The sequence below is a fragment of the Centrocercus urophasianus genome, unplaced genomic scaffold, assembly GCF_019232065.1.
Source record: "Centrocercus urophasianus isolate 14NV4802_14NV808 unplaced genomic scaffold, USGS_Curo_1.0 seq_23, whole genome shotgun sequence".
In the NCBI taxonomy this organism is placed as follows: Eukaryota; Metazoa; Chordata; class Aves; order Galliformes; family Phasianidae; genus Centrocercus; species Centrocercus urophasianus.
In genome coordinates this window covers 7,793,531-7,821,528 of record NW_024884789.1, presented here as the reverse complement: position 1 = coordinate 7,821,528, position 27,998 = coordinate 7,793,531, and the positions used below count along the sequence as shown (strand labels likewise).

Sequence of the window (27,998 nt, the reverse complement as noted above, 5' to 3'; positions counted from 1 at the left end):
GCTTCCACATCTTATTACAACCAGTATATTATTTATAAAGTCATTTTTTGTTATTATTTGACACTGAAACAATTTTCTGAAATAGTAATCATGTACGTTTTCACATCTTCTCATTTTAACCCAAACAGCTGTCTCTAACAGGCAGTAAAATTCCATATACAGAGTATCACGACATGCTAGCCAGATGTCTGTAAGTGATAAACCACACCATCTCTTTTTGTATGTAGTATTGGCAGTAGTCTAATTACTCCTCTTATAAAGTTTCTGATGCCTTCTTGGTAACAGAGCTTGGATTCTTTCGTTTGATGATAGCTGTGATGGGCCCATCAGGTAATGCCTTGATTATATTCCATGCTTCAAAACGAGTGAGTCCTTGCAAGGCTGTGGTTTGCACTTGTAATAGCTCATCACCAGGCTGAACTGGGCTGCTTTGCTCCAGTGAGGTTCCTGTAGGGGAAGGAAGAAAAATAGTAAGAATTTTCTCTGTGGGGGAGTTTTTAGTTAGTCTTTCATTCATTAGGGTTCACTACTGTGTTTGGTATAAGTCAGCTGTTCCCAGGAGGCAAAAACTACTTGCATTGCATGGGATAATGCTGCATTTACCAAAAATCTCTTTTAATAAGTATAAATCAGCAGTCAGTTATGAACTACGCTACTTTTTATCAACAAAGAACCTGCCAGCCAGACACTGAAGTGTTTTTACCTTTAAATATCCTGTTGATGATGATGGGTTTATCTCCATGAATAGAGCCCTTCCCACCTTCCAGACTGAATCCCAAACCAGCAGCTGATTTTTCTAGAGTTATAGTGCAGATTGCATCTTCAGTTGCTGGAAATAAATGGAAAGTTAGCAGGTGGGCACAAAATACCTGGAAGACTGTAAGATCTGATAAAAGAAATGAGCTTCTGTTCTGTTTGCAAAGGCAAACAGCCCAATTGAGATGGCAGCTTTTAATTTCTCATTTTGTGATTGTACAGCCCTTTGGGAAGCTGGAGAGAGAATGTTGTGTTTGAACTCATAGCAGAAATGAAATTTAAAAATGAAAGAGTGATATTTTCTAGAACTAAAAAAATCTGTTCAGTGAACAAAATTTGCAGTAAGCATACTTGATTTGACATTAGATTTGAAATTCTTATTAACCAAAAAGCTGCAATTTAATCTGCCCATGTGTTGTGGATATAGCCACCTGCTACCTCAATCACTAGCATGTTGTTTAAACCAGTAACTCTTTCACAAAGAAAAATAGTCTTGCATAGTAAAAACTTCAAATTAGAAACCATAATATCAGAATTCAGAATCTGAATTTTCAGAATTCAGAAACTGAATTTTCATTTTAACTGCAGTTAGGCCTGTTACTAGAATAACAGTATTTACATGCTTTCAGAAATTCATACTGAGGATCTCACAGTTGGTTGGTTTCCTGGTTTGGTTTGGTCTGATTTTTTTCAGAGGGTTCATTTATTTCAGAAATGCATTAATTCTTTCCAAAGCTATCCCAAATACCTCTTTCAGGAGTGTTTCACAAACTGTGCTGTCCTTGATCACAGTTCTCAATTTACCCAGCCGATGCTGAGCAGCTCCATTAGTACCCATGGTTTCAGGCGACGATATTAGAATCACAGAATCATCAAGGTTAGAAAGACCAGTAAGATCATCAAGTCCAGCCATCAGCCATGCCTGTGTCTGCTCTAGACCATGTCACTCAGTGCAATCTCTGCCCTACTCCTGAAAACCCCCAGGGATCGTTACTCCATCACCTCCCTGGGCAGCCTGTTCCAATACCACTCTTTGTGAGAAGAAATTGTTCCTAATATCCAACCTGAACCTCCTCTGACTCAAGGCCATTACTCTCGTCCTGTCAAACACTGATTAAATCAAACACTGATTAAACACTGAGTAGGTAGCAGCTGTGAGGTAATGCTGCTGAACTTACCTGATTCTTGTGAGACATCGCTTGCAACTGAAGATGTGCTAGAGCCAATTGAAACGTTGTGACTTTTTTCTCCATCTTTTGCTTTTCTAGTGACAACAACAGCTTGTCTGGGTTGTCGAGCTTGTCGCATGATCACAGAGGCATCATTGTGAGTTGCCCCTTTAAAAGACTTTCCATTAATGGATAGTACTTCATCTCCTTTCTGAATAGTTCCTTCCTGAAATGCTAGTCCATTGGGAAACACCTTGTGAACCTATTGAAAAGCCCCATTACCACACAGGCACACAAGAAAAGAGAGAAAAAAAAAAAGAAATTATTCAGTTAATAGTTTTCACTGTGTGTATTTTCCATTCTTTGCCAAGTGGTTGCTTCCTGCTGTTGAGGGCTGTTGGCTTTAAGAACTGTTGGGTGGGAGGGTAATACCCAACGAAACAGGACACTTCTGCTAATAATTACCTGGAGATGACAGCTCTGTGCATTCTCACTCACAACCAAGATTTTTCTGACCCTATGTAAACAGCTGCTTACTTTAATTATGCCAAAAGCCAACCTCGGTAGTAGGAAACCAGAAAGTTATATGTATTTTTAGAGAGAGTAGTTGTTTCCAGAGTATTTTTTGAGAAAGATACTACTTACTGTTATCACTTTGTTTTCTAGATCTATGCCACCTGCCAGACTGAATCCAAGCCCAGTGTTTTCTTCTTTATGCAGAACTGTAACATGAATATCATCTAATTCCTAGGCAGAGAAATAAATTGTGTCGAGAACATCCCAATATATAAGCTGAGTTGACAGGAAAATCCATGCATTTTCTGTTTGTCCACTGAGCATTTTGTAATGAGGATTAAGGATTTGAGCATAATGCTGAGACATGTCAAGTGTTTTGTTTTGATCAAATTTCTTTATCAATTACCTATATTGTGAAATGTTATTATGTCCAAAACTGTTATGTTTCTGCAAATATGAGTCAATTAGATCTGACTATAATTTTAATCAAATTTAAGAGTACGACAGAATCAGTGCTTGATGATGTAAGTACAGAAAAACAGGAAAAAATAATGTGGCTTGCAGCTCACAGATATAAGTACCACAGCTTAAACATTTTTTCCAAGTTTTATCTGTGATAACAAAAAGATGCAAAGCTGAACCGGGCACAGCCACTCCACATGTTGAAAATCACACCAAAAATCACACCGAGCAAAGGCTGATTTACCTTTAACGTGGCTTCATCTAGTGATCTGACTTCTTCTATGAGCTTTGCTAACTCTTCAGGAGAAAGCAGAGAGATGACAGACTGCCCTGACACACCGGATGCTTGAGGTGAGCCTTGTTCCTGTTTCTCTTCTTCTTTCTCGCTATCTGCAGAGCTCACAGTGTATTCTCTCAGCTCAGAGAGGCTGTCCCATTGTGAATAGAATAGAAAAGAAACACTGAGTTATGAAAGGACATACAAAAGCACAGAGCAGACACTTCTAGAGCAGTCATCCTTCGATCCCCCAGCACTGGGGAGGTCGTTCACGTCATAAGTATTATGAATACTTCCATATATCATAATACCTAACAGAAGTAGGATCAGTCACATAGAAGAATAAGAATAATCTCTTGGCTCTAGAATAGAATAGATCTAAACCATGTCTGTGATTTTTGTTGTTGCTTTTGTTTTTCAGTTTCTCATTTTCATGCGACTGTAATGATCTTCCTTGAGAATGCAAACAGTAGATTTTTGTTATTATTTTTTGTAATCTGTGCAGTAGAGTTTTGAAAGAATTTTTGAAGGCTCATATGTGCTTTTGAAATATTTTGACAAAAATACCTCTGATTTTTGTTGTTTTCCTAAATCTCTGACTAACTGGAAATGCGTATAAAACGTTATAGGAAGCAAGCTTAGTATTGTTGGTGCCTTTTGCCCTGGGGAATGCCTGTGCCTCGCTCTGTCTACGTCACCTTCATGTATTTGAGCCAGACCTGCTTTTTAGGCTAGAAGTAGTAGTATTTCAATGATATGCAGCTTAACCAAAGGCAAATGTTAGGAGCATCAGGATGTTTGCACCATCTCATCACAGTGACTAGCTGCAGCTAGTTTAATTTTGGGAAGCCATAAAGTTTTCACTTCTTCTGGAAGTAACATACTAAAATTCCTCTGCTTCCTCACTGGTACATGCAGTAACAATGTCAGTTTCACTTTCTATTTCTACCACTCAGATACTAGAAATACTCTTCTTGAACGAGGAGGAAACTTGAAATATGTCAATATTTACAAAAAGCAAATTAAATTTACCAGCTACGTGAGGCATCCTGCCAATCACTGTTCTTTACTATTGTGTGATCCTGCCTGAGAATATTATTAGCTAATCAGCACAGAGACTCACCAATACTGATCTGCAAATCTGATTTCAAATACAGTATCTTACTTCAGAGAAAATCCGGTGTCTGGGTGATGGTTCTCACTTGCAGGTGGGAGAGAAGTCCCATCCTCTTCTGCAGAGGTCTGAGATAATGTGTCCAGTGCTTCCCATGCACTGTTCCCAGAAGGGACTGGGGACTGGGGAAGGCAAAGCAAAGACTTCATTAAAGCAGATGACACCTGGTTACTGATGGAATAGATTTTACTGTAGTTTTCATCAAATGTCTTCATCATCTCACAAGACTGGGTGGCAGTAAGTGGAAAGCTTCGTGATCTCAGGTTGTGTACTTTTGCTACTGGTGCTACATGGGAAGTTGTAATGGCTTCTGCAATGAGAAGGCCTGAAGGATTTTTGGTGTTGGCATTGTTGCTTTTCTCTGAGTTGGCTGCAAGGATGTCCTTGGGACAGGAAGATCTATCTAAGCTCTTTGTACCTATAACCACAGATGACTTTGACTGTTGGCTATTTTCAGAGCACTGAAGAAGGGTTTGGCTGAAATGGTTTGGAGCCCCTTCTGACCATTTTGCAGAGGGAGAGTGTTCCTTCTGGACTGATGGTTTTGGGCTGAGCCTTCGGTGTACTTTTTCGGGTGACTGTGGAGCACTCAAAGATTCAAATGAGCTTATTCTCTGTTTGATCGATGATCCCCTGGAAGACAGATGGGATAAACTGGATTGCAGTTCTTTGGTGGAAACACTCTGAAGGTCGGAAGGACTTTGATCTGCCTGTGGTTTGAGGTCTGAATTTGCTTTCCTCAGTCCTTTCAGACTTTGGCGAAACCAGGCTGGCTTAGGTGCTACAGGAGGGCCCTTTTTCAGAGCATCACTTTCATCTGATTTTGACCCTTTCAAACTGACTGTTTCTGATTCTGATTTCTGCAGAACCACCTCTGAGCTGCTTCGATTTTCGTGTTCTTCATTTGTGTCAATGCCAGGTTGCAAATCTAAGTGGCTGTTGTCTTCGCTCATGGTAGGATTAAATAAGCTTTTTATGCAATCAGAAATCTTAACCCAAGGATCTTCTGTTGTAGTATCAAGAGTATAATCTACCCGTGCTTGCCTCTTAAGGACAGGCCTTCGTATTGATGAAACTGGAGTTCCTGTATTAAAGAAACATTATTATTAAGCTGCCTCCTACTTCTCCTCATCCATCTTTTACTTACGCGTTTTTAGTACTTCATTAATTTGAACTTCATTTGTCTCTGAGAAGTATGTAATAAGTATTTTATTTAAAATGTTTCTAGAAAATTTAAGCCTTATTTAAATTCACAACTCTTGATCTACAAGTTCAGTTTCCTGATGCTGAAATTATCAGAAAAACAAGGCTCTTCCATGCTCAGGAACATGATCCCTTTTCTAAAGGGTCCTGTAACTTCCAAATAGCTTAGATGAAGTACACATGAATGGAAACAAATTTTTGTTTGTGCAGTTGCAGTTATTTTTGTCTGCATCAGTGTAAAGAAAGATATGTTGTATAAGTGAACATTATTGGTTTTAACGATCTGAACCAGAAGTTACAGATTTGCAGAAAACAGTTTAAGTTGGAAGGAACCTCCTTGAGATCAGTTAGTATGTAGAATCATAGAATTGTTTGAGTTGGAAATGACCCTTGCAGGCCATCAGGTCCAACTCCCCTGCACTGAACAGGGACACCTACAGCTGATCAGGTGCTCAGAGCCCCGTCCAGCCTGACCTGCAGTGTCTGCAGGGATGGGGAACTCACCACCCCTCTCGGCAACCTGTGCCAGTGCCTCACCACCCTCATTGTAAAAAAAAAAATAAAAAAATAAAAAAATAAATTCTTCCTTATATCCAATCTAAATCTCCCTTCTTTTAGTTTGAAACTATTTCCCCTTGTCCTATCCCTACAGACCCTGCTAAAGAGTCTGTCTCCTTCTTTCTTACAGCCCCCCTGTAAATACTGAGAAGCTGCACTCAGGTCTCCACTAAAACTGCTTCTTTTAGTCTATCAAACACAAGAAGATAGTAATTTATTATCAGTGATACGTACCATTACAATACTTTCCTTGAGGCTAAGCATAACAGTGTATTCTAGAAATGCTGAAGTAAAACTTTAATGTCATTTTTTCATTTTAAATAAGAACAGGCTTATTTATATTGAAAAAATACAGTAATAGTATACAATAATATAAAAATACGGTAATAATTGTCCATTTTTACTTTTTACAATAAATCATCTAGTCTAGTATGCTTCTTTCAATGTAGTTTCTGTTTTATCAAAGACTGATGGATTGAAATTTCTTTCCTTCAACCCAAGAATTACAGCTATGAGTGAAGTGCGCATTTAAAGATGCTATTTTCAGCTGCAAGCATCATATTAAACATACCTAAGTTTGGTTTTCGTTCTTGATCTCTGCCCCCTGGAACAGCAGTTGTGTGTTCAGAAGCTGTAGGAGAAGTGGTGAAGACACTGTGAGTTACGTCTGTTTGCTGTCCCTCTAGCATTGGTTCTCTAACTTCCTGCTGAGCAAACAGGAAACAGAAGTGTGTCAGAATGTAATTATGCAAACCACACTACATGACTCTGAAGAAAATTATATTTTCACCTGTTTGCAGTCTGGTAGAAGATATTTGAATAGGAATCAAGTTTATATTTCTGCTTGAGAAGCAATCCTTATACAACGTTAATTGTTTCTCTATTTCAAGAGGGCCAGCATGGTATTTTATGCTACTTTTGTAAACAGATTGAAAAAATGCAGCTGACATTTCAAAAATGTAGTCAGTGGCAATAACACCATAAGCCAGTTTCTTCTGATGAAGATCTTTTACCCCAAAGACAAGCTGGATAAAGCTAAATCATTACTGTACCTTCGGAACTCTCCCTTTTTCATTTTTCACTGGAAAAATAGAGTGAGAGGATTACCCTGAGGTTGCAATCAATATTACTCAACACCATAAACAGATGTTCCTGAATTACCTGATTCCATTGTAACCAATGACACTAAGCTGCCATACCACGGTGCTAGAAGTGCTGTCTGCTATGCAGTTAAACTACAGGATTGCTAATAGGAAGCAAAACCAATCAGGACTGTGTATGTCCTGAAAAAAGTCAGTAATTAAAGAATTCCTTAAGGTTTCTGTAATGTGGTGGTGGTTGTTATGCAACTTATTCTAGGAAAACCTTTTTCCGTGCTTACAGCAGCTGTAAAACCTTCTCTTCATTATCTAAAATGCATTCCGACAAGAAACCTTTTCTTCTTGGGACTTAAAGAAATATTGCCCTGAGACATACATACCCTCTTTCCAGAGGAGGTTTTCTTCATTAATAGAGAAGCTTTTGACTTTATTGATCTTAAGATTGATTTTTTCTTCCTTATTTGGAATAACTGAGGGGTGAAGGTTCAAGAGTCGTATGCAGTGATAAGTCCAACAGCCACTTAACTGCTCCGAATTTAACTTCTGGTAGGTAATTTTCTAGTAGCTGTTGATGAAAACTGAAACTTTCTAGGATGTTAACATTATAGTCAAAGTTCATTCTAAGCTGCATGGGTTTATTTGGACCAGTTGGGGAAATGTATTGCGTACAGTTCCGTTCATTTTTACTGGCATATTGCTAAACCCCAGGGAAACAGTTCCATTTTTAAACATGCCACAACTTAGTTTCAACATGCAGATCTCACAGTCCCTCACACTCATGCAAATGTGAAACATCTTCTATTCTATCTTAGGTAAGAAAAGGAACTGAGTAACCTACAAATCTGCGCTCAACTGGCTCACTCCTATATTCTCAAAAAAGAAGGCCTTCAAACTCTCCCCCAGGCCCCATAAACACGCACACTTCTCTTTTTTTCCCTGACTTACTTCCTGTTATCACACACAGCCCTTCTCTTTGCCCTACTGCTTCCCCTGCCAGACTCACAAACACACACACACGTTTTGCTTTACCTGCACATTTGCAGAAGGTGATTCAGTCTCTTCAGATACAAGCTTTTCTTTTCTATCTGCAATATACTGGTCGTTTCCTGTGCAGTCCTGCTTAAAATATTTCCTTGGAGGAGGTTTGGGCTTTGATGATTTAGGTTTTCTAACAAGAATCTCTGTTGATTTCTTAGCGTTTTGCAAGGGTTGACTTCCTTCACTACAAGTAAGAGGGGAACTTCTCTCAAAATTGTTTCCAGACAATGAGTACAGCAGGCCAGGCTGTCTGGTAATTGGTACATCAATGCTGTGTACCCTTTCTTTCAAGTCACTCAGTTGATATGCAGCACCATTACTACACAAGGACCTGGGGTTGTAGCTGCTGTCACTGCTGGAGCGGGTCATCAGCTTCTGGGCTCTACGGTTGCAATAAGCAGTGTTTCTTTCAATATGTTTTTCACATGGGTGTCTTCCATGCCAGCTTGTGTCTAGTCTTTTAACGCCTAAGAAACACAATCAAAATGTCTGGTTAGATATGTGACAAGGGCTTACTTCTAAGATCCAGCTGGCTAAATTTGTAGCTATCTCCCACCATCATCTGGCACACACAATACAAGGAGTTAAAGGCTTGTGAGAGAATGTCAAGGCTTAGATTTTTGGACAGCAAAATAGCATTGTTTTCCTTATATCTGTATCAGCAGTACGTTTTATTGCTTATTCTTTGGTCCTTATTTCTTCAAAAACCAAAATTACTGCATGTCAATGAATGCACTCCCCTTACCTTCACTATTCCATTGATGTTTCTCCTTTCCAAATCTGTTGTTTTCCACAGCTTGTGCAACAGCTTCTTTTAGCTGCTGCTCAGACACCTAGGAAATACCATGCCATTATATTTTTACAAGATTACTATGTGGCGAGTAACATTTAAACTTTCATTCCTTTCACAAAACTTTCCAACCCCTCTAAGTCTTCTAATTGAAGTGAATATACCTAGTTACATCATGTACTGTTGTTAAGCAATTGCATACTGTTATAGGGGAATCTATACTAATAGAGCTGAAATTTTTCTGTGTGTGTGTTATTTATGTTGGCTGTTTTGGTAAAATAGGCTCTATATGGATAAATGTACTTCTGCATATTTCTCTAGAACTTTAATACTGGATTTATCAGTGTAAGGTAGTTTAATGTTGATTTTTTTCTAATGATAACTTAGTGCAACAAATTAAAGTTAATCATTTATGCTCTACTTTGTGTTAGGAAGCATTCTGGAGAAATATCTGATTTTACAAAATTTTTACTTGAATAGCAAACAGCTGAGGAAGACCTAAATTTTAATTACAGTATAGAAAATGGTTCTATAAACTTTTTTGGGGGGGAGGGGGGGGAGGCTGCAGAAGGGAAAGGAGGAATATAATCCCTCTTTCATATTTATGTCTTCTTACTAAGAATCATTTCTTTAAAGTTTATTTTTCTGATCTATATAATTTTGTTTATACCTTAAATATTATTTCTGTAATTTCCTTATTCACAGCACATAAACTGTTGAAGCAATCTTTAAATCTTATGATTAAAATATGATTTAAAAATCATATTTTATTTTAAAAATTAAATATGATTTAAATCTTGTGATTATATGCAAGGACATATCCTAGGTTTATACCGTAATCAGTCTCAGATACTTGCAGTGATGCTTATAATGAGATCAGCACCTTCATTAGCAACATTTTTGTTTTAACCTGTTTGTAGATTAACACTTCCTCTCTTTCTTAATCTTAGTTTATCATTACGTGTTTTACTGAAAATGAGAATACAGAGTGCTACCTGTGGTTCAGGGTGTCTGCTGATAATAATCTGCACTGCACCAGGATCACAATGGCTTAGTACAGCATAAACTTCATTCAGAGTCATATTTTGCACTGATGCTTCATTAATTTCAATAATTTCATCTCCACACCTGCAGAGATATTTAAAAGAAAAAGTGTGAATAAAACATTTTTCCTCCCATCTTTGTTTCACCCATGCAGAGATATGCAAAAAGCAGATTCGTGTAGTTGACCTCTACTTTGATCACAGATATAAATTGCATTGTCTCATTGTTCTCTTCACAGAAAATGGAATGGGGATGAGTTGAATGTCAGGTTTTTTTTGATCTGCTGCATTGCTGCATGCAGCTTATGAAGTTCATGCTTAGCTACTCATACTCTGTGTCTGATTTTTCTGCTGTATGCAGCTCAGCTGCTGTTTCCACCTACAGCTTCCTTCCTATCAAGTTAACACTTCTCACGTTGTTATGGTCTGCTAGTGTTATTTCAGATGAGAAAGGATATTCATATTTCTGCTACATATGAGTAACTTGCTAACACAACAGTTCTAGTGACAAACGATTGTAATCCTGGTGATGCTTGAACTAAATCTTTCCAAGCTGTCCACTCTTCCCTGTTTCATTACAAATTCTCATATATATTACGAAGCCTTCTGAAGGCATTGATTCTTATCAAACTTTCCAAGTGTGCAACCACTTTGTTCTTTCAGCTAAGTACTGCATGTAGAGAGAGAACCTAAGTTAAAGAAAGTCACTGAGAAAGCTGTGTTCTGTTCAATTATAAGTATGCTCAACATGACTACTTGAGCATAAATCTTATGAGGTGAATTTCTATACTTCCACTAGGGATCATTTCAGTAAAACTGCATTTCCACTGGGGAAGAAGAGAGAATCTGAGGAGCTTTAACTGGGAAAATCTAAAATCCACGCAAGTCAGAAAATACCATGTATTCTGTTTTTTTCCAAATATGTCCTCATTGTTTCACTTATGGAATTCATTCTGGAACATATTTCTGTGCTTGTCTAAACCCTCCAAAGCAACCCAAGTATAGACAAGTGACAACAATCCCACTGGGCTGTGATCTTTCTGGAAATTCTGGCTATCACAAACATTTGCATTCTCAAACCCTCAGAATAGCATGTGCTGTTAACCCAAAGCCTCCAGAAGGCACTGACCTCCTGCCCTGTGAGATAAAATATAAAGTTGTAAAATATTTTAGAACAATGGAAAAAAGTTATCATAAGACAGATTTTCTTATCCTACCTGAGTCTCCCATCCATATGTGCCACAGAACCTGGTGAGAGGGTGTGAATGAAAATCCCTGAAATACACTGGAAGTAAGGGATGCTGCATAACCCAATTCCAAGGCCAACCCCTGGCTCTGAAAAAAAAAGTGATAATAATAATAATAAGAAAAGTGTAATAAACAGTCAAAACAAGCAATTGGAGAGAATAATTTTAAAAAACACTGTTTTCAGTTTATTTAACTTATTCTGTTACGAACCAGGAACCTACTCTTGTTTTCACAACTTGTACATATTACACATAAGATGCAATCTAAGTTTATTTTGCAAAATATTTTTTGTGACAGTGGAATTCAAATGACTGCACAGAGAGTGAATGAAACAAAAAGACCAAAAATTAAGGAGCAAGTGTGTGGTCGTTTCTTATAGTCTCAATCCTCTTTTTGTTTTCTACAGTACAGCTCAAGATTTTTGCAAATATACTTCTTTGCTCTGCATACTCTGATGTGAGATCCCGTTCTATTTGGTAAGTCACCTCATAGAGCCTTTATTCACTGTTTTGTTGATCCTGTGTTTAAAAACGTATTTCAGTCAGTTATTGCTCGTAAATAGGAGAAGGTAACAGTTGGAGCAGGAATGGCAGAAATACAGGAAGACATAAGTATGTATTTTACTTCTTTTTAGCCACCTCAAGAATGAAGCAAACTACTTGAATAATTAAGGATAAGAACTGCATAGGAATTAGTTGTTGCTAAGAGATCTACTTTTTCATCTGAAGGATATAAATGTGACAACACTTGAGTGAAGAAATGGTATAATTGACTCTTGAGGACAGATGGTATTCAAAAGCCACTGCTGATAGATTGCTGTTAGCACTGGAGGCATCATGGTCTACTTTAGTATATTAAAAAACTTAGTTCAGGAAAATAATGATGTTAGTGAGGAAAGACATGCAGATAGCATGAGTGGTGTTTTGTGAATCAGTGCCTCGTTTGTCCATGCTAAATCAATTTTAGCACTTACCTTTGTTTAGGCTAACTTCCATTATGACCCTATCATTGGGCTTTGTAGCATTTAATAAGAACACTGGACTTTCGGAACTGAAAGAGCTGTTTTCTTTGGTTATGCATATACTGGAGCTGAGTGACTGACACAAGTGGGGTGACAAATAGCTGGAAGCAGAATGAGGTGTGCTGAAGCTTGTCCTGACTGTTAGAGTCAGAAGACCCTTTTTGGCCTGTTGGAAAGAAGAGATCACAATTGGATGGGTTGAGTTCACATGCATGTTGCATGTAAAGGCTGAAACTGCTCTGAAAGGAGAGTACGTAACCTTGAATTTTTGTAAGGCATCATAATGTGTTAATCCATGCATTGATTCTCCATTCAGTTCGAGGATTTCATCACCTGTTTTTCAAAATAAAAAAACATGTTAATATTACTGTATTGTGAATAAGTTGTATGATATATGCATGTACTAAAAAAGGAGTCTTGCAAACGTAATAATGGATGCAGATGTAAAAGTCACTTGTGGCTCATTTCAGTGGACCTTCATCTTCACTTAATCTTTCTTTAGATTTTCTTTGGGAATCTGGAGTGGGAAAAAGGAGAAAAGATGGATTTCTCACCTTCTTGTAGTCTTCCGTCAGCTGCAGCAGCTCCACCAGGAAATATGGTTTTGACATAGATTCCTATTGGCCCATAAATGCTGTCTTTCCCTCCAACAATGCTGAAGCCCAAGCCCTGATTTATGGAAGAAAAATGGCATGTGAGAGCCTATGTTTAGTCTTCATATCCCATTTGCAAAATCATCAGCATTAGCTACATGGGCAATACCAGTAAACAAAGCAGTATAATCTGTGAAAGATAGGCAACCACATGCCAGTAGTAAAAGCAAATGAAAATTTCAGCTGAATACTCTCATGATTCACTTGCAATCAATTAATTCCCTGTTATAAACACATAAGAAAGCTTCTACATTTCATTTTGCCCCTGGGCCAATATGTGACCTTGAGAGATCCATTCATGTGTTTTCTTGATTTCCTTTCCCATAAATGAAATTGATAAAATAATCACAGAAGATCTTACAACTAACCTTAGGCACTCAGATCTTGTGGAGAGAATCTTTCTCTTATCCTCTACCAAACAGGTTAATGTGTGTTGTAAGTTTAAGCAATGACTGTAGATTCTTTTAAGTAGATGCTTGTCTTTGATTATTTTTTTGTCTTTCCTCCTTATGCAAAAGGACAAACTATCTACTACCCTCAGAAGGATGCTGTGAGACTAATTCATATGTCTGGGGCCATTTAACATCCCTTAAATGAGAAAGGAAAGTACAGTGCTGATGATGTCCTTCTGTGCTCACAAAATACAGACAGTAAGTGATGATTTTGTAAATGATGCTGATCATACTTCATGTAACAACTTCTGAGAGGTATCTCACAGCTTAAATAGTTACAAATAACATATGACACAAATAAGTTTTAATAACTTAGAACCCTGTTCAACTAGTTCAAGAGCTGTATGTCTAAGTTCATAACCCACATCCTCTCTGTATTCTAGTATGAACTGGCAGTCTACAACTAGAAACCTGAGCACCTGAAGTCATTATCAGTTTGCAGTTGAGAAATGAAGCAAAACACCATACAAGGTAGTCAACAGAGCCAGTCTCACCTTCCCTTGTCCTTTCATCAACACGATGTTAGAGATCACCGAAGCCTGTGAGCCACAAGATGCATGCACCAGCTGTGCTGTACTTAGTGATCTAGATGGTCTTGAAATTGCCTGAGAACACAAAAAAAAATACAATTTTCATGCAGAACCAGCTGTTCTTTGATGCAGATTAGGGTTACTTGTTTACTTTAAATTTTCTTCTTTACAGTAACCGATGTTACTGAAGGCTTAAAAAATCCTTCTCATTTTGAGAAGCCGGTTGTTATTCAGCTAAACAATTTGCATGGATTGCATTGTGGAGTTTGGGGCTTTTTATATGAAAACAGATCTTCTCTGTGATACATTCAGTTGTTGGTGATCTGTGTTATGCTTTCTTTCAATGCATGTGAATTGACCTCTGAACTCCTGCTCACTGAAATTGTCCAAAGCCAGAATGGCCCTTGAAGTTATATGTGGTGGTATAGAAAGATACATTTGTGCTCTCACTTGATTCCCCATGCCAAAATCCCATTTAGGGATCCTAAAGAAGTATTGCTGTATTTGCCTCTAAGAACTGAACACAGAAACAAGAAATTCTAACCCCCTTCCCTCATCTTGCTACTGAATAATTTACAATGAGACATATAGAACTTCCTTTCTGCATTTCCCCAAAAATACGAATTAGTGCTTACGATATTTCTTCAGTCTGTAAACTACTCTGCACTGTCTCCATTAAGCAAACACACAGGATTCTCTCCACAGCTGAAACAAATGAAGCACAACTTTTTTGCTTGATAACCAAGGCAAGCAATTTCTCAGTGCTCATGACCTGTCCATGCCACAGCAAGTGGATTTCTTCATTCCACCCCCTGAGATTTGACCCATTTTAATGAACCTTTAATTAAATGTTTAATGGAAACCTAACATAGAATTGAGTATTACAAACTAATTTAAGCATTAACAGAAGTCATTACCTGAAACTAACCATGCACAGAGTTTAGCAGGGCCAGAGTTAATAGAACTCATTAAAAATCCCAACAACTTCAATGTTGTTTTTTTTGGGGGGGGGTTCTTTTTTTTCAGCAGTAGAATGAAACTAACAGGTGTGAAAGTGCATGGAACATCAGTCAAAAATTCAACTTCCACATATGCTATAATATAAGTCAAGATTGTAACATGGAAACAAGCTTATTAATTCAACATCATGTTGAGAACATGAAAAAATGCCGAGGAGGAGGAAGATGCCTGTGCAAGACCAAGAATGTGCTCTCTGGTACGTATAGCTCTGCCACATCTCTGTCATTGCTTATTTCCCTGTTGCAGGCCTCCTGCATCTGAAAGTGGAAGTTTTCAAATTTCCTGAGTTTCTGGCTGTGTGAGCTCTGCTTTCTGTTTGTTTGTGTGATGGGTTGCAGTACCCAGAACTGGGATGCCAACCAAAGAGCCGATGGGCAGCACCCACCACATGGGACCTCAAATACCCTCATTTCCCTTAACTGTATCTGCTCCTCTGGGTTGTGGATTGCTTAGACAGCAAAGGGGTGTACATTATCATGGTTGCTGAAATATGTCTGACTCCCAGTGGACCAGAAAGAGCCTCATGAAGCCAGCATGAGCGGTGACTACCAACCACGAGGTGACTCCATACCCGCATGTGGCCATAAGTGGGCTAACGGAGGGAAGTCTGGATGCTCACAGCAGCAGGGCCCAAAGCTCAGGCCATGTGCACAGAGCATCTCCATGGCTAGCAGTGGGGAGGTGCTGGGGTAGGGTCCTCTTCAGCAGTGAGCTCTGGGTAGTGAGCTAGCAAGGTGGTATGAACCACCTTGGGGGGGATTTGCACACACTGTAAAGCCTGCCAGGGCAGAGGATGGGAGAAGGTGCTGAAGAAAAGGGGTTTCATTGGCATAGTGCCTTTCCTGCTCCTCATGGGGGAGAGGAAACAAGTGTGCCAGAGACTGGTGGTGCCTCTGGTGCCATTTTCCCTGTTTGGGCCTGAGAGGAAGATATATTTTGATGGCCAGACTGGTTTCCAACATCCATCAGAGATCTTCAGTTTTATTTTTTCTGTTTTTCAGGTGATTTCCCATAGCACTTACTGGGGTTCTCCCTCCAGAGCAGTCCAGCTGTTGGGAAAGTGATTTCCGATTGGTATGGAGGGCATGGGGCTGCCGCTCTCTGAAGGGCACGGCTTTCCGGGGTGCTGTGCAGTCCATGTCCCCTATCCAGTACGGGTTTACACCTGCAGGACATGGGGAGAGGGGCCAAGTTACATCTGCTAGCTTTGGAAAGCTCTGCATATTCATCTGATCAGGTACGTTTCCCTTAGAAAAGTTTTTTTTTCCAGCTGTAAATCTCTCTGAAGGGAGCCATCTTTTTAATTCTAACTTGTGGGAATAGCAATTAGCGTTAATTATATTAAAAACAAACATTCCCAACCACAAGAGCATTGGCTTATTTAGAGTACACTTTGATAAACATAAAAGAGAACATTTACATGCAAAACCCCTGATTGTAGGATTGGAGAATATAAATACTGATGCCTTTATGTGGCAGCAGTTCTTAGCTGAGGATCTCAGAGTGTCTGGACAACAGCTGTGCTATCTTCCAACACTGCAAACAGAGTACTGTGCTGTGAACACCCAGAATACTACAAGAGAAAAAACGATTTCTTTGCAACTTACTGGTTGAGTTACTGCGTGTCCGTTGACACAAGGCTTTGCTTTGCAGAAAACAACCATTTTGTACTTCCAAAGGCCTTTCCTTACAGGTTGATGTTTCCTTTGAGGTGAAAACACAAACAAACAAACTGAGAATATATGAAAGAGAAATACTTCCATTTGTTGACTTTTTCTAGTAAGACTATTACATTGCTATCAATAAATTCTTGAAAGTGATCTCCATTTAAAAACAAATTTTCTCCTAATTTGGCTTGTAGCCAAATGTGAAAACATTGTGCAAAATTAATTACTTAAAATATAGCAGATGATAACATAGTAGATAGCTCAGTGCTTTGTCAAAGAAATATGATTATAACTTGCCAGAGCAATAAGGTAGAAATAGATTTTGGTCTTTAGTCAGAACGGACATAAAATTAATGGACATCACTAATCGATTCAGACAGTCTAACATTTTGATGTATGGATAAAGTGTAGCCATCCTGCTCTAATTTTTGAGGATGACAGGCACTTTTAGTTACTTTTTTACTATAGGAGAGCATTATTTTCAAAACAAAAACGTTTGGGCTCAGCTTTACAATAGTGAATGGGTGTCTAATTCCCACTCGTCTTAAAATAATGCCCAAATATGTGTGTTAGCATTGTTGAGGACAAGGGTTGAGCATTTTTCAAAAACTAAATAATAAACACACGATAAATGATGATAAATTATAACATCTGATTAATAGTTTGATGTTAGGAATAACGTCTGGATGCATATATTTCCTGATAGTCCTGTTTCTGTCATGTCATAGAGAATGCCATTGATCATGAAGGAATCACAGTCAAAGGAAGAATATTATTGAGTGCAGACAGTGTAGGGAAAGTGATTCAGTAGAACTCCGGGTATAAAAGGCTTTTGCTCAGCAGTATTCTGCAGCAGTAAGAAGAATTAAGAATAAGAAGCAGTAAGAATTCTGGAGCCAACCAGGACAAATACTTTCTTCCAAATTTTAGGAGCCAAATTTTCAATAGTGCTGTTTTTTAATTCAGAACTGACAAATGGTAATTTTCCTCTTTGACAGCAGGTGGAGGCATTAGTCATGTAGCTAAATCATACTAGGGCTTTCTGCTCCCTTTCTCCTATGAGCTCTTGAGAATAAAAAATGCAGAGAATGTCCTCAAAGAGGCGTTGTGGAACTGATTTTGCAGAGTTTCTTTTACAAGAAGAATTTAAAGACACATTTGCATCAAAATACTTTTTACTCTTAACCCCTAAGTATTTTGATGCAAATTTGCCTTTAACAGCACAGGTCACCTGCCTGGTACTGTGCTACAATAGTTTGGTATATTTCTGGCCACTGAGCTGCTTAAGGAAGAGGAAGAAAAGCAAAAATCTTGGCAGAACTCTGTAGACATCTGGGTGAAACAGTTCATAACTGCAGTCGTGGAAGGGAATACTCTCTACCCAGTCTGACTCTACCTGATAGCAGGCCCAGTCAGGAATACTTCCTCAGTCTAGGATTATACCAGAGTTTTCTATGTGATCTTACCGTAGATAATAATAATTAAACAAAAAGAAGAAAAAACAACAACCAGATGGTAATTTTTTTCCTTGAACTTCAAGCAAGACCTTAAGCCTGCAACAAACCTCTGGCTAAACTCTGTTGTCTTCAGCAAACGTGAGATTAGGGGACCAACCTCCAACATTTACAAGTGAAAAGCTTTTAGTGCCATCTGGTTTGGGGTGGTGAAAAGGGTCTAATCCAAAGAAACAGATCTAAAGGGTTTCTCCGTGAAAGATTTAATGATAACCCAGGGCTGCTGACCTGCAAATGCCTCCTATTTCCCTCTTTGTTGTAGAGACCCTTAACTTTTATCATAAGAACTTCCTAGCTACAGATCCTAGATTTAAAAAGAAAAGAAAAGAAAACAGACAAGAACAACCTCTACTTCAGTATACGAGCTGCTTTCTGGCTTCTGGACTCACGGATCCTTAATCCACCTCTTCTTTTTCTCAACTTCCAAAGGGAAAATGAGCACTGGCAACCTATGTGTTTCTAAAAAGATGGATTGTACAGACTTTGCTAGAATTTCCCAGGGCTTCTCCATAACCTCTGTTTATCTGGGAAAAAAAATCTCTGCTGAAAGCTACTAGTCTGACCACAAGAGGTTTGGGGTTTAGTCAGAAAAAGCAAAACCATGTCCTTCAAATGTCTGTTGCACAAATTCCCTTCCTCTCTCTTAGTCCAATCACCCCACAGTTGTGGGGGGAAACACAACTTTCATGCTTACTTTGCTAGCCATCACCATGCTCACCAGCTGTGTTGTTGATTGAATGAGAGATTCAGCCTCCTTGCTGGGCAGATCTTTAAGTGATTGCCCATTTAGTGTTAACACTTCATTCCTTGGACTCAGACATCCATCCCTTAAAAAGAAATAAAGAATAGAGGAAAATAAATGCATACCATTTTACATCCGAAGAAAAATATGACACTATTGTGCTATGTGCCTCACTTCAGGAGTCAACTGCAATCTTCCCTCTGCTTTGGAGAGAGCACTTTCTGACATGTTTTGATATATTATATACTCCATCTCAGGGAATATACCCCATTCGTAGTCTATGACTACCCTTTGCTTTTGAGGCTCTTGTTTTGCCTTAAGTCTTCAGAGCCAGAGGCTTCAAGCCACAGATGTATGTGCTATAGATGGGGACTGAGCTCATGTGTGAGACATTCCCTTCCAGTTTGTGTTTCCCTGGTTGGAAGCTCCCATACTGGCCAGCTTATTATATGTAGGTAGATGCTCAAGGAGTAAGGGCTTGTGTCCAGGCGATTATGACAGCACAGAATAGCCCAAACTTGTTGCTGAATGCTGGTTGTGCAACAACTGTGCAAACAGTTCCCTTAGAAGCTTGCTAACTCCACATGTGCTGTACCTGTTTGCTGTGCTTCCAGCAGGTACCTGGCAGCTTGAGAACCCTTTCCAGACAGAGGCACAGTTTGGACTCCTGGAAAGCTTGATTCCTGAGCTGCTGTTTCCTCTGGTTGCACACAGTCTGCAGATGCAGTTGTCCTGATTGAGAAAGGTGAAAGATTGCATTCAAGAAAATGTTCCATGGTTGCTAAAAGTTACATAAATTTATATTGCATCTTGTGAAGAAATGCTGAAAATTATCTTAGAACCAGATTGCCTCCAAGAGGAATGAGAATTGGCCTTTAATGGTGTACAGTTGTGAAAGAATAATTTTATTATAAAGTCAGTGTTTAAAAAAAATTGTTTTCCTTAGCTTCTGGCTAAAAGAAGGAAGAGGAAGAATGCTGCATATAGGGGAAGAGAACTGATAATACGTTTGTAATAGTAACTGGCTAAATTTTGCTCATGCTGACAATTTTAAGAAAAGACGGGGAGGAAGAGTAAACACACATCGAAAAAGGAAATACTCCAAAAAAATATGATAGCTGTGAATGAAAAGTAAGTGTATACAAAACATGAGGAGCTCCACCCTGGCTGCTGACTTGTTAAGTAGTGGGCAGGGGAGCAAAGATGACTGCAGCACTGGAAGGTTTTGTCATCTCCAGTCTGGTTGACGTTGCTGTAGTCTGTGTGCTGCATCTGGAGGGCTAATTGTAAGCACATTTGTAACACAGTTATGAATCATTAGCATATGGGCATACAGAAAGAGAAATAGTCTTAAGTCATGTGAGTAAATAAAGCAAAGAATGGACTGACTAAGCATACAAAGGAAACACTTTTGTCTAGGAAACACAGTCCTGCAGCACAGATACTTAAGCATTTAAACAGTCTGAAGAGACAAAGAAAGCTGGCAAGTTAGTGCAGAATTCTTTCTCCATTTTCTCAGTACACCTCCTAATTCAAGTATTCATTCTCACTGAGCTAAATCCACTCTCCCTGCCCACACCAGCCTCCCCAGACAACACAAAGTGAACAAGGTCCTCAGCGTGTTTTGGATCCACGCTTGTTCCCAGCAGAGCTGTACGGCTGAGATTTCAGACTTGGATGCACACTCCATACATCAGGACAGGCTGTTGTCAGCAGCACTGTCTTGTTCACAGGCACAGCAGAGGTCAGCTGTCTGTATTGCTCCAGGGCCCACTTCTCAGAGTGTCATGGACTATTTCCAGTGATTGGTAGTTCTCTGACAGCACAAGGGAAGCTATATAACCACCTTCTTTAGTATCTCTGGAGCTGCTTCCTCCCCTAAGCAGAGTTCATCCAGCCCTAAGGGTTATTGTGCCCTTTCACCACAAATCAATAGGGATCACATTATACCTGACTGTCAGCAAAGGCAAACTTCGAATTTACAGCAATTTCAATACAGGTCATTATCATCCCAGCTGGCTGTTGGAGCTTGGTTCCCATTCTGAAACCTGCCAGAGTAAATCCAAGGCTGTGAATGAATGAAGTATTTGAGTTTGAGCCCTGCAGTCACTACAGACTGAATTCAGTAGGTAACAGATAAGGGCTGTGCTTGTATTGACTGACTTGTTAACTCTGTGGGTTTGCTTGCATTCCAGATTGTCTGCCATTAATGAGGAGCGTCTGAATTTTATGAAGCTCTTTTGCTTTTTTGAAGAGTGCTTCCAGTTAGTAATAAGTAAGTGTATGAGTATGGACAGGATTCTGTTTTAAACCAGTTTGTCTGAACTCTAGTATTGGTTTTGGAACTTCTGCATTTACTTTTCACCCAAGGTAAAATATTCTGGGGAAATATATGCATGAAATCAGGACTGTGTTAGATTATTTTCCATCTCATGGCAGTGCTCTAAAGTCTTCAGCATGGTAACAAAATAAATTCGGATGTCTTGAAATGGCAGATCTTGAGTAGAAAAAATATTCATTTTATACATCAGTGAAAACTTACAGACCAGATTCTGCATATGTGAAGCATCCGTTAAATCAACAGGGTTCTCGAAAGAGCAGTGTGCTAATTCTAAAACAGTAGAGATGTAAGATACTAAATGTAGGAGCCATTATGACTGTGTTCTGCTCCCTTGAAATATACAGATGTTCCTTCACTGCTGCTGGTCAGGCATGCACACTGAGAGCTTCATGTAGCTGTCCTTGTGCATTGCAGTCTTAACTTCCACTTAATGGTGGGCCTCTTCAGGCAGCCCCCAGCTTCTCTCATTCTCATTCCCTTAAGAAGAACTTGTTCTTAGTACACAGCTGCTGCACACACAGTATTTATAATACTCTTTGTAGTTATTTGTCAGAAAGGCATTTGGCTATCATCAGTTTCCCAGGACATCACAGAGGTGCAGTGTGTTTGGCTCTGAGATTGTTTATTGTGCGCTGTGTCAGCCCTGTGGGGAAGGTGTTTTGTGCAATGGGACAAGTGCAAGGCTGGAAATTCTGGCTTGTATTGGGACACGCATGTGAAATAACACCAGTGAGAACTTAACAGAATATTCTTTCCAAGAGCAATCAGTTGTATGCATTTAGAAAGAAAGAAGTTAAATTCATTGTGCATTGTAGAGAAGCTTTGGGAATAATTTTATTTTATTTTTTTAACTCTGTGGTCATCTTACCAAGTAGGGCAACATTTCAAATAGACTCTGTGTGTCAACAGTTTTTAAATGCATTTATGTGAAATACTTTAAAAAAAAAAAAAAGTTTATTGGACAGGAGGGACACGTGGCAATATCTGTATGTTGTCAGCATTTGCACTTCTTTTGGGCCCTGGATATAGATTCCTGTGTTCACATCCAAGTTATTGCAACATGACAGAAAATTAATAAAAGCTGTTCTCTAGAAAAGTAAACATTTGACCACTTCACGTGCCAGCAGTCAATTTGCTTTGGGTTTTGTTCTTTAATGTCCTTTATTTCCTGTCTCACTTATTATTATATGCATAGAAATATTGCTGATGGTTCCAAGAGTAAAAGCAGCATTTGTTTTCATTCTCCTCCCTTTTACTGTGCCCTGCTGTTTTTGCATGGTGATTTATAGCTCTGTAGCAAATGCTGAAAATTTGCTAAAGTGAGGCTGAGAGGTTGAGGAGGGAGGGAATAGGCAGGTGGATTCTAGGTCAACTTTGCCTACTCATTATTAGTGCGTATTTTTAAGTGTGTATTTGCTGCCAGTGAATAAAATCTATCTGCTTATAAGGGACTTTGCAACCCAGCACTTCAGGACTCAGGGGAAACTTGTGTTTGCATTGCCCATTACTGTGAAACTGAAATGAAGATGGTCTGCAGGAGTGCATTATAAACAAAATTAGTCTTTAAGCTGAACCTGTTTGGCTGAAACGTTAAAATCAAAGAGGGTGTTCAAGAGTCTTCTTAAATGCATTTATGTTGCAGGTGAGAGTAAATTAATATTTCATGTGCTTTGCTCTGGAAAAGTAATTTGAAGTCCAGGTGAATCTTCTCCTCCTGCCCTCCTTCTTTTGTTGTGCTAAATGAAAAATTTTGGAGGATGTTTGTCTATCTGCCATTTAAGAGATTTCTTTTCCCTTCGTGTTCTTATTAGGCATTTCTAGCCCAGAGTCCCTTCTCAAAACGTTTCGTTCCAGATGTTGTTTTGAATTAAGGGTAACCATGGCATCTGTGAAAAACTAAAAAACTTTTGTGCACTCTCAACGTAAGACACAGTAGTTAGATTGTCTGAAATGAAGTGTTATACAAGGCTGGTTCACATAAGGTCTTTGACTCTGTTAACTAAGCATATGACAATGAGCTGATTGACTGCTGGTTAAAAAAAGGCCAAAGACACACAAAAAAGCAAAAAATCTAACAACAGTACAATAGTGAATTTAAATATTTGGCTTCTCTGCCTTCCCAGCTGTGAAATGACTGGGATTTCCAAGTGGAAGATGAAGAGAACACAGCCTTTTGGGATTTTCTTCAAGAAACCTGTTTTCCTGCATCATTTCTAACAAAGAGTCTCTTCTGGCATAAACTGACATGACTCCACTAATTCTGACATCCCTCAGCCAAAGCTTTGGTCCTTCCAAAATATTTATAGTAGATGTAATTCGTTTTCCCAGCAGCATATTCCCTTTGCAATTAATAAAATGGTAGAAGCCAGGAAGCCTTGGGATGATGCAAGAATTGGGGCATGGGATTCAGGTTCTGCCCTAGATACACAATCAGCATATCATGTATTTCAGACAGACCTTTCCACCCATCATCTGGGCTTTGATTTGTTTTTTTGGGCAGCCTGTGCCCTGGCCCATATTTTGCTGCATGCACCGTCTTAGCGTTACTGCCTCTTTCCCAACTTGCTCTGGGGATAGCATGGCCCTGATGTCACAAAAGCGAGAAGGCTGGGAGGATGGACAGAGAAAACAGAAAAAGGGAGGAGGAAGCAGAAACGTCCAAATGAATGTAGTCTCCTCTACTTGCTTTGTTTTTCCATCCTCGCCATAGGCTCATGTTCAAGACATTACAGTCTGTTGCCATAACACTTGTCCTGGTACCAAGGAGCCAGCTAACTGGCTTCTGCACAAAGGCAAGTTAATAAAAATAATTCTGTGACAACCAAGGGAGAAAATGACCTTTTGTGTTTTTTTTCCTTCAAGCAGATCAGAAACCAAGGGAAGCAAGAACAGAGAATGTTCTGGGACTGAATGTGGCAGTGCAGATCAGCTCGAATCGAGTGTTTACATAAAGAACTCGTCCATCCCTTTTACAGTTTATTCTAGATGGTTTTTCACCCACTTCTGCCACACTCACTGGTAACTGTTGGTGCTTCCTAGGCTGTCCTTGGTGCAGGGAGGAGAGCCCTTGAGTGAAAAGGAATGCTTCTGGAAGAATCTCTCCAACCCCGTGAGACTGCTGCTTTCCAGAGAATGAATCAATATTCTCCCTTCTTGTCCGTCTGACAAATTGCAAAGCCTCAGATTTTGTAATGACATGAGCAGGCAAGGCTGTCTTTGACAGTTTACTTTGTTAAATGCATCAGGTATCAGATGCTGCTTGACATTTTTTTCTTTCATTACAGGCCACCAAAAACCTGCTAATTTTGTGAGAAGCAAACTACAAAGGAGATCTTCTTATTTATAAATTGAGAAGCTGGTTTCCCAGCTGTGTCAGTGCTAGAGTAAGTGTGCCTCATCTTAGAAGGTAAGTGGTCCATAAGCTGGTTGGATGGATGATGCCCAAGTAATGTCACGTGCTGGAGGCACAGTGAGCTATAGTTGATATGAGTGAATCTTGGAACATGGAAACCAAATGAATTATAAAACCCTTCTCATTACTGTAGCATTCCATTTAAAGGAGAAAAAAAATCCTGGCTATTTAGAAAATATAATGAAAGTAGAGGACATACATTGAAGTCTTTGGTGTGAGAGATTAATGGATCAGACTGAGAAATTATTTCCCAGGTAACATCTTATAGTTCATACATTGCATACTATACGGTTTTGATCCAGCTTTTCTTTGCCTGGCTGTGCATGGTGATGTGTTATTTACTACTTTTGCTTTTTGTACAATCAACCAGACAGGAAGAAAGAAATGGTTGGGAAGTGCATGAAATGATAGCTTTCTGGTGTGGTAAAAAGAGCAGTAGGGAGGCAGAAGAGGAAAAATATGTGCCTCTGACCCATATGCAGAAGTCCCAAAACATTTTGCTTATGGCTTGTGCAACAGTGAATCTCATGCAATTGAGTGGGTGGCAGCCCTGGCCAAGGCAGAGAGGGTGGAACTAGACGATTTTTAAGGTCTCTTCCAATCCAAGCTATTCTATGATTCTATGAGATACTTTAGTTTTTGAACAGAAGAATGAAACTAATGTTTGGAAGACTGATGTTTCTGATTCTCCCCTAGTCCTGAAGAAGGGAGACACAGGGAGCATTAAATCACGCTGCACTTTTAAACATTCTTCTCTCATTCCATGTTTAACAGGAAAAAAATGAAGTTGTTCAGTTGCATGAGAGTTGCTGTCACCTTCAGAAACATACTTAAGACTGTAGGGAATGGAAAGCAAAAGAGCAGTGGGATAACCTCAACAACACCACAGAAAGAATGGAATCAATTTTCTTGAACAAAGGCAAGGATCCTTCAGCTCTGAATCACACAGTGTGAATTTCTGAAGAGTCACGTGGAGATGAAGAGAGTGTCGTACTTTAAGACTTGAAAAACACTTCCTGACTCCTTTCTTAAACAGAGAATTTTCAAGTTTAAGATAAGACACGTGGTATAGAAAGATGATGACAGGCTTGTGCCGTATGGAAAATAGAAATCACTGTTTTCATAATATAGGGCGAAGCCTCAGCGTCAGCGGTACAGATAAGGTCAGTATAGCTGTTACTGAAGTTCATCCCACTTAGCATGCTGAGATAAGGCTTCTCACAGCCACTGATCCGTGACTCTGAAAGGCAGGAATATTAGCAAGTGGCATCTGAAAAAGTTTGTATGGTTATGAAAGCTCTGAAAAGGGAATTCAGTGTGCCCATTACCTATAGTGTCAGTGAGCACCCCACCTGCACTGATAAAGGCCTAATTCTGACTGATTTATGTCACTGTCCATCCAGGTTCCTGACCCTCCATGTTCAGTGATACTAACACACCAACCAGAGGGGGTTGATTCCCTCACCAGTGGTACTTATCCGTACAGCAGCATTAGGTATGAGAATTACTCTGTTCCCCAGATCCCTGTTTGAGCTGTTTGTCAGCTAGAAGACCAAATAACTTACAGTCTGCAGTAAGATGTTGAGTAGTTTCACAAGGCTATGGATCACAATGGTTATTGAAGCCTGGACGTTTTGGAGGTATGCAAGAAAGCAGGCTGCAATAACTGACACATATCCAAGAAAACACTTCAGCTGTGCTAAAAAGAGAAAAGGGGAGAGTGACAGAGGCCAGCTCCTTCATTACTCCCAGACGAATATCAGCAGAATGTATACAGGCTGTTTCCAAATGAGAGGAGGTGCTATGGTTTTGCAGGTGTATTTTTGTATTTCAGTCATTTCTACCTATTTAGGTTTTCTGTCAGAATGCAGCAGAAACTTGGCTTGTTTTTTGTCTTTTTTCTGTGGTTTTGCCTAGGGGCTGACATGCATCATCACCCAATTTCTGTCGTGCTGCAGACTTTGCAATATGGGACTACATGCTGTGATCATTAATAAGAAACTCAAACAATTAGGGGAGATTCAGATTTCCAGTGCAATCTGTCTTTTGATGTAGAGGTCTGGTTTCATCAGTTTCTACTGAAAGTGAGTAAAATAGAGTAGAATATGTAGGTGTAGGTGAAAGAAATATAAGCACTATTGTATAATATAAGAAATATAAGCCACTGTTTGTACATGTGAAAAGCAAGTGATACAGGGTATTAGAATGGTTCTAGATGCCATGAAGATACAGGCTATTAAAAGTCATGTCACAGTTGCAGTGACATACCAACAGGAAGAGAAAAAATGAGCAAGTAGGATACATCAGAGAGAAGGAAGCATTTCCAAAGGCTTCTAAAACATATTGCCTAGACTGAGAAATGGCCAGAGACCTGGGGTTAAAATAGTTGCTTCTAGATTAAAGGAAAATATAATATTTGCATCTCTAGAGAAAGTGACATCTCTGGTTTAAAGCCATCACTCCCTTCTTCCTGGATCAGAGAGAAGGAACATCTGCCTGTGAAATCTCCTGTGTCTTTCATGGTATTAATATGATTTATACTTGCATAGCTTGTGAGGTCTCATTGTATCATGCTTTACATGTACATTTTTCTATAGTGACAGTTCTGTATGTTGAGCACAATACATATTGCAAGCAGAAAGCACCAGCTGTGCTAGTTTCAACAGTGAATGGCCTAGCAGCCACTGATTTCAGTGCAGTGCTAATCAACAGGGTGCTACAGGGTGGTCAGGAAGCCAATACATTTTCATGCAGTTTATACACAGCAGAAACATTGCAAGCCCATAAGCTCTGAAAATGCCGAGTGGGATCCTATGTTCCTGAGAAGTATGAATTAACACATCTTGTTACTACTGCAGTGGAAAACCTTACGATATAGTACACCTCAGTGCCTACCTTGATGAGTAACTTTCTTCTCATGTTGTTGCAGTTCTCATTTGCGGCTGCCTTGGACTGGGCTGTGCTGGTGATGACACATGGAGGATCAGGTGGGCTGTCTTCTGTCTCTGATGTGCTTGGCAGTTGTGCTCTAGGGCAGCAGTCAAATTCCTCTTGACCCCAGCTGGTGGAGATCTCAAAGGGATCGGGACATTTCTCGTCGGGACTTGATCCATCATCACTGTTTCTGGCACTGCACAGTATAAGCGATCTTGAAATAGAGCGAAACTTTCTTGACTTCCTGTTGCCAGCATTGCTCTTTCGATCCATCTTCAGAGAGCTGGTGGTGCTGCTCTTTTTCCTATCGTTCTCCCATTTATGTGGCATGATATTTTCAATAACTTTATCTGCTTCTCTGTTGCTAAATATCCTCCA

At 39.4% G+C, this 27,998-nt stretch overlaps 1 protein-coding gene across 1 annotated transcript; it reads right to left on the bottom strand.

The window, feature by feature from the left end:
- Positions 1-9: 9 nt before the first annotated feature.
- Positions 10-27,908, bottom strand: IL16 (interleukin 16). Its single transcript, XM_042824491.1, has 20 exons — positions 27,582-27,908; positions 19,529-19,665; positions 18,910-19,018; positions 16,618-16,714; positions 16,033-16,175; positions 13,955-14,065; positions 12,910-13,024; positions 12,615-12,688; positions 12,308-12,521; positions 11,304-11,421; positions 10,039-10,171; positions 8,999-9,086; positions 8,245-8,720; positions 6,687-6,819; positions 4,346-5,438; positions 3,148-3,331; positions 2,571-2,672; positions 1,935-2,187; positions 704-829; positions 10-447 (listed from the first exon to the last, which is right to left on the bottom strand). Exons 1-20 carry the CDS (start codon positions 27,891-27,893, stop codon positions 254-256), a joined length of 4,212 nt encoding a protein of 1,403 aa, XP_042680425.1. The 5' UTR covers positions 27,894-27,908; the 3' UTR covers positions 10-253.
- Positions 27,909-27,998: the final 90 nt, after the last annotated feature.

Excerpts from the sequence above, each read along its gene's own strand:
- IL16 (XM_042824491.1), bottom strand. The coding sequence starts at position 27,893 with ATGGATCGAAAGAGCAATGCTGGCAACAGGAAGTCAAGAAAGTTTCGC. Across the intron at positions 12,522-12,614 it reads ATGCCTTACAAAAATTCAAG|GCCAAAAAGGGTCTTCTGAC; the intron begins GTTACGTACTCT and ends TCTTTCCAACAG. Across the intron at positions 2,673-3,147 it reads TAGATGAAGCCACGTTAAAG|GAATTAGATGATATTCATGT; the intron begins GTAAATCAGCCT and ends TTCTCTGCCTAG.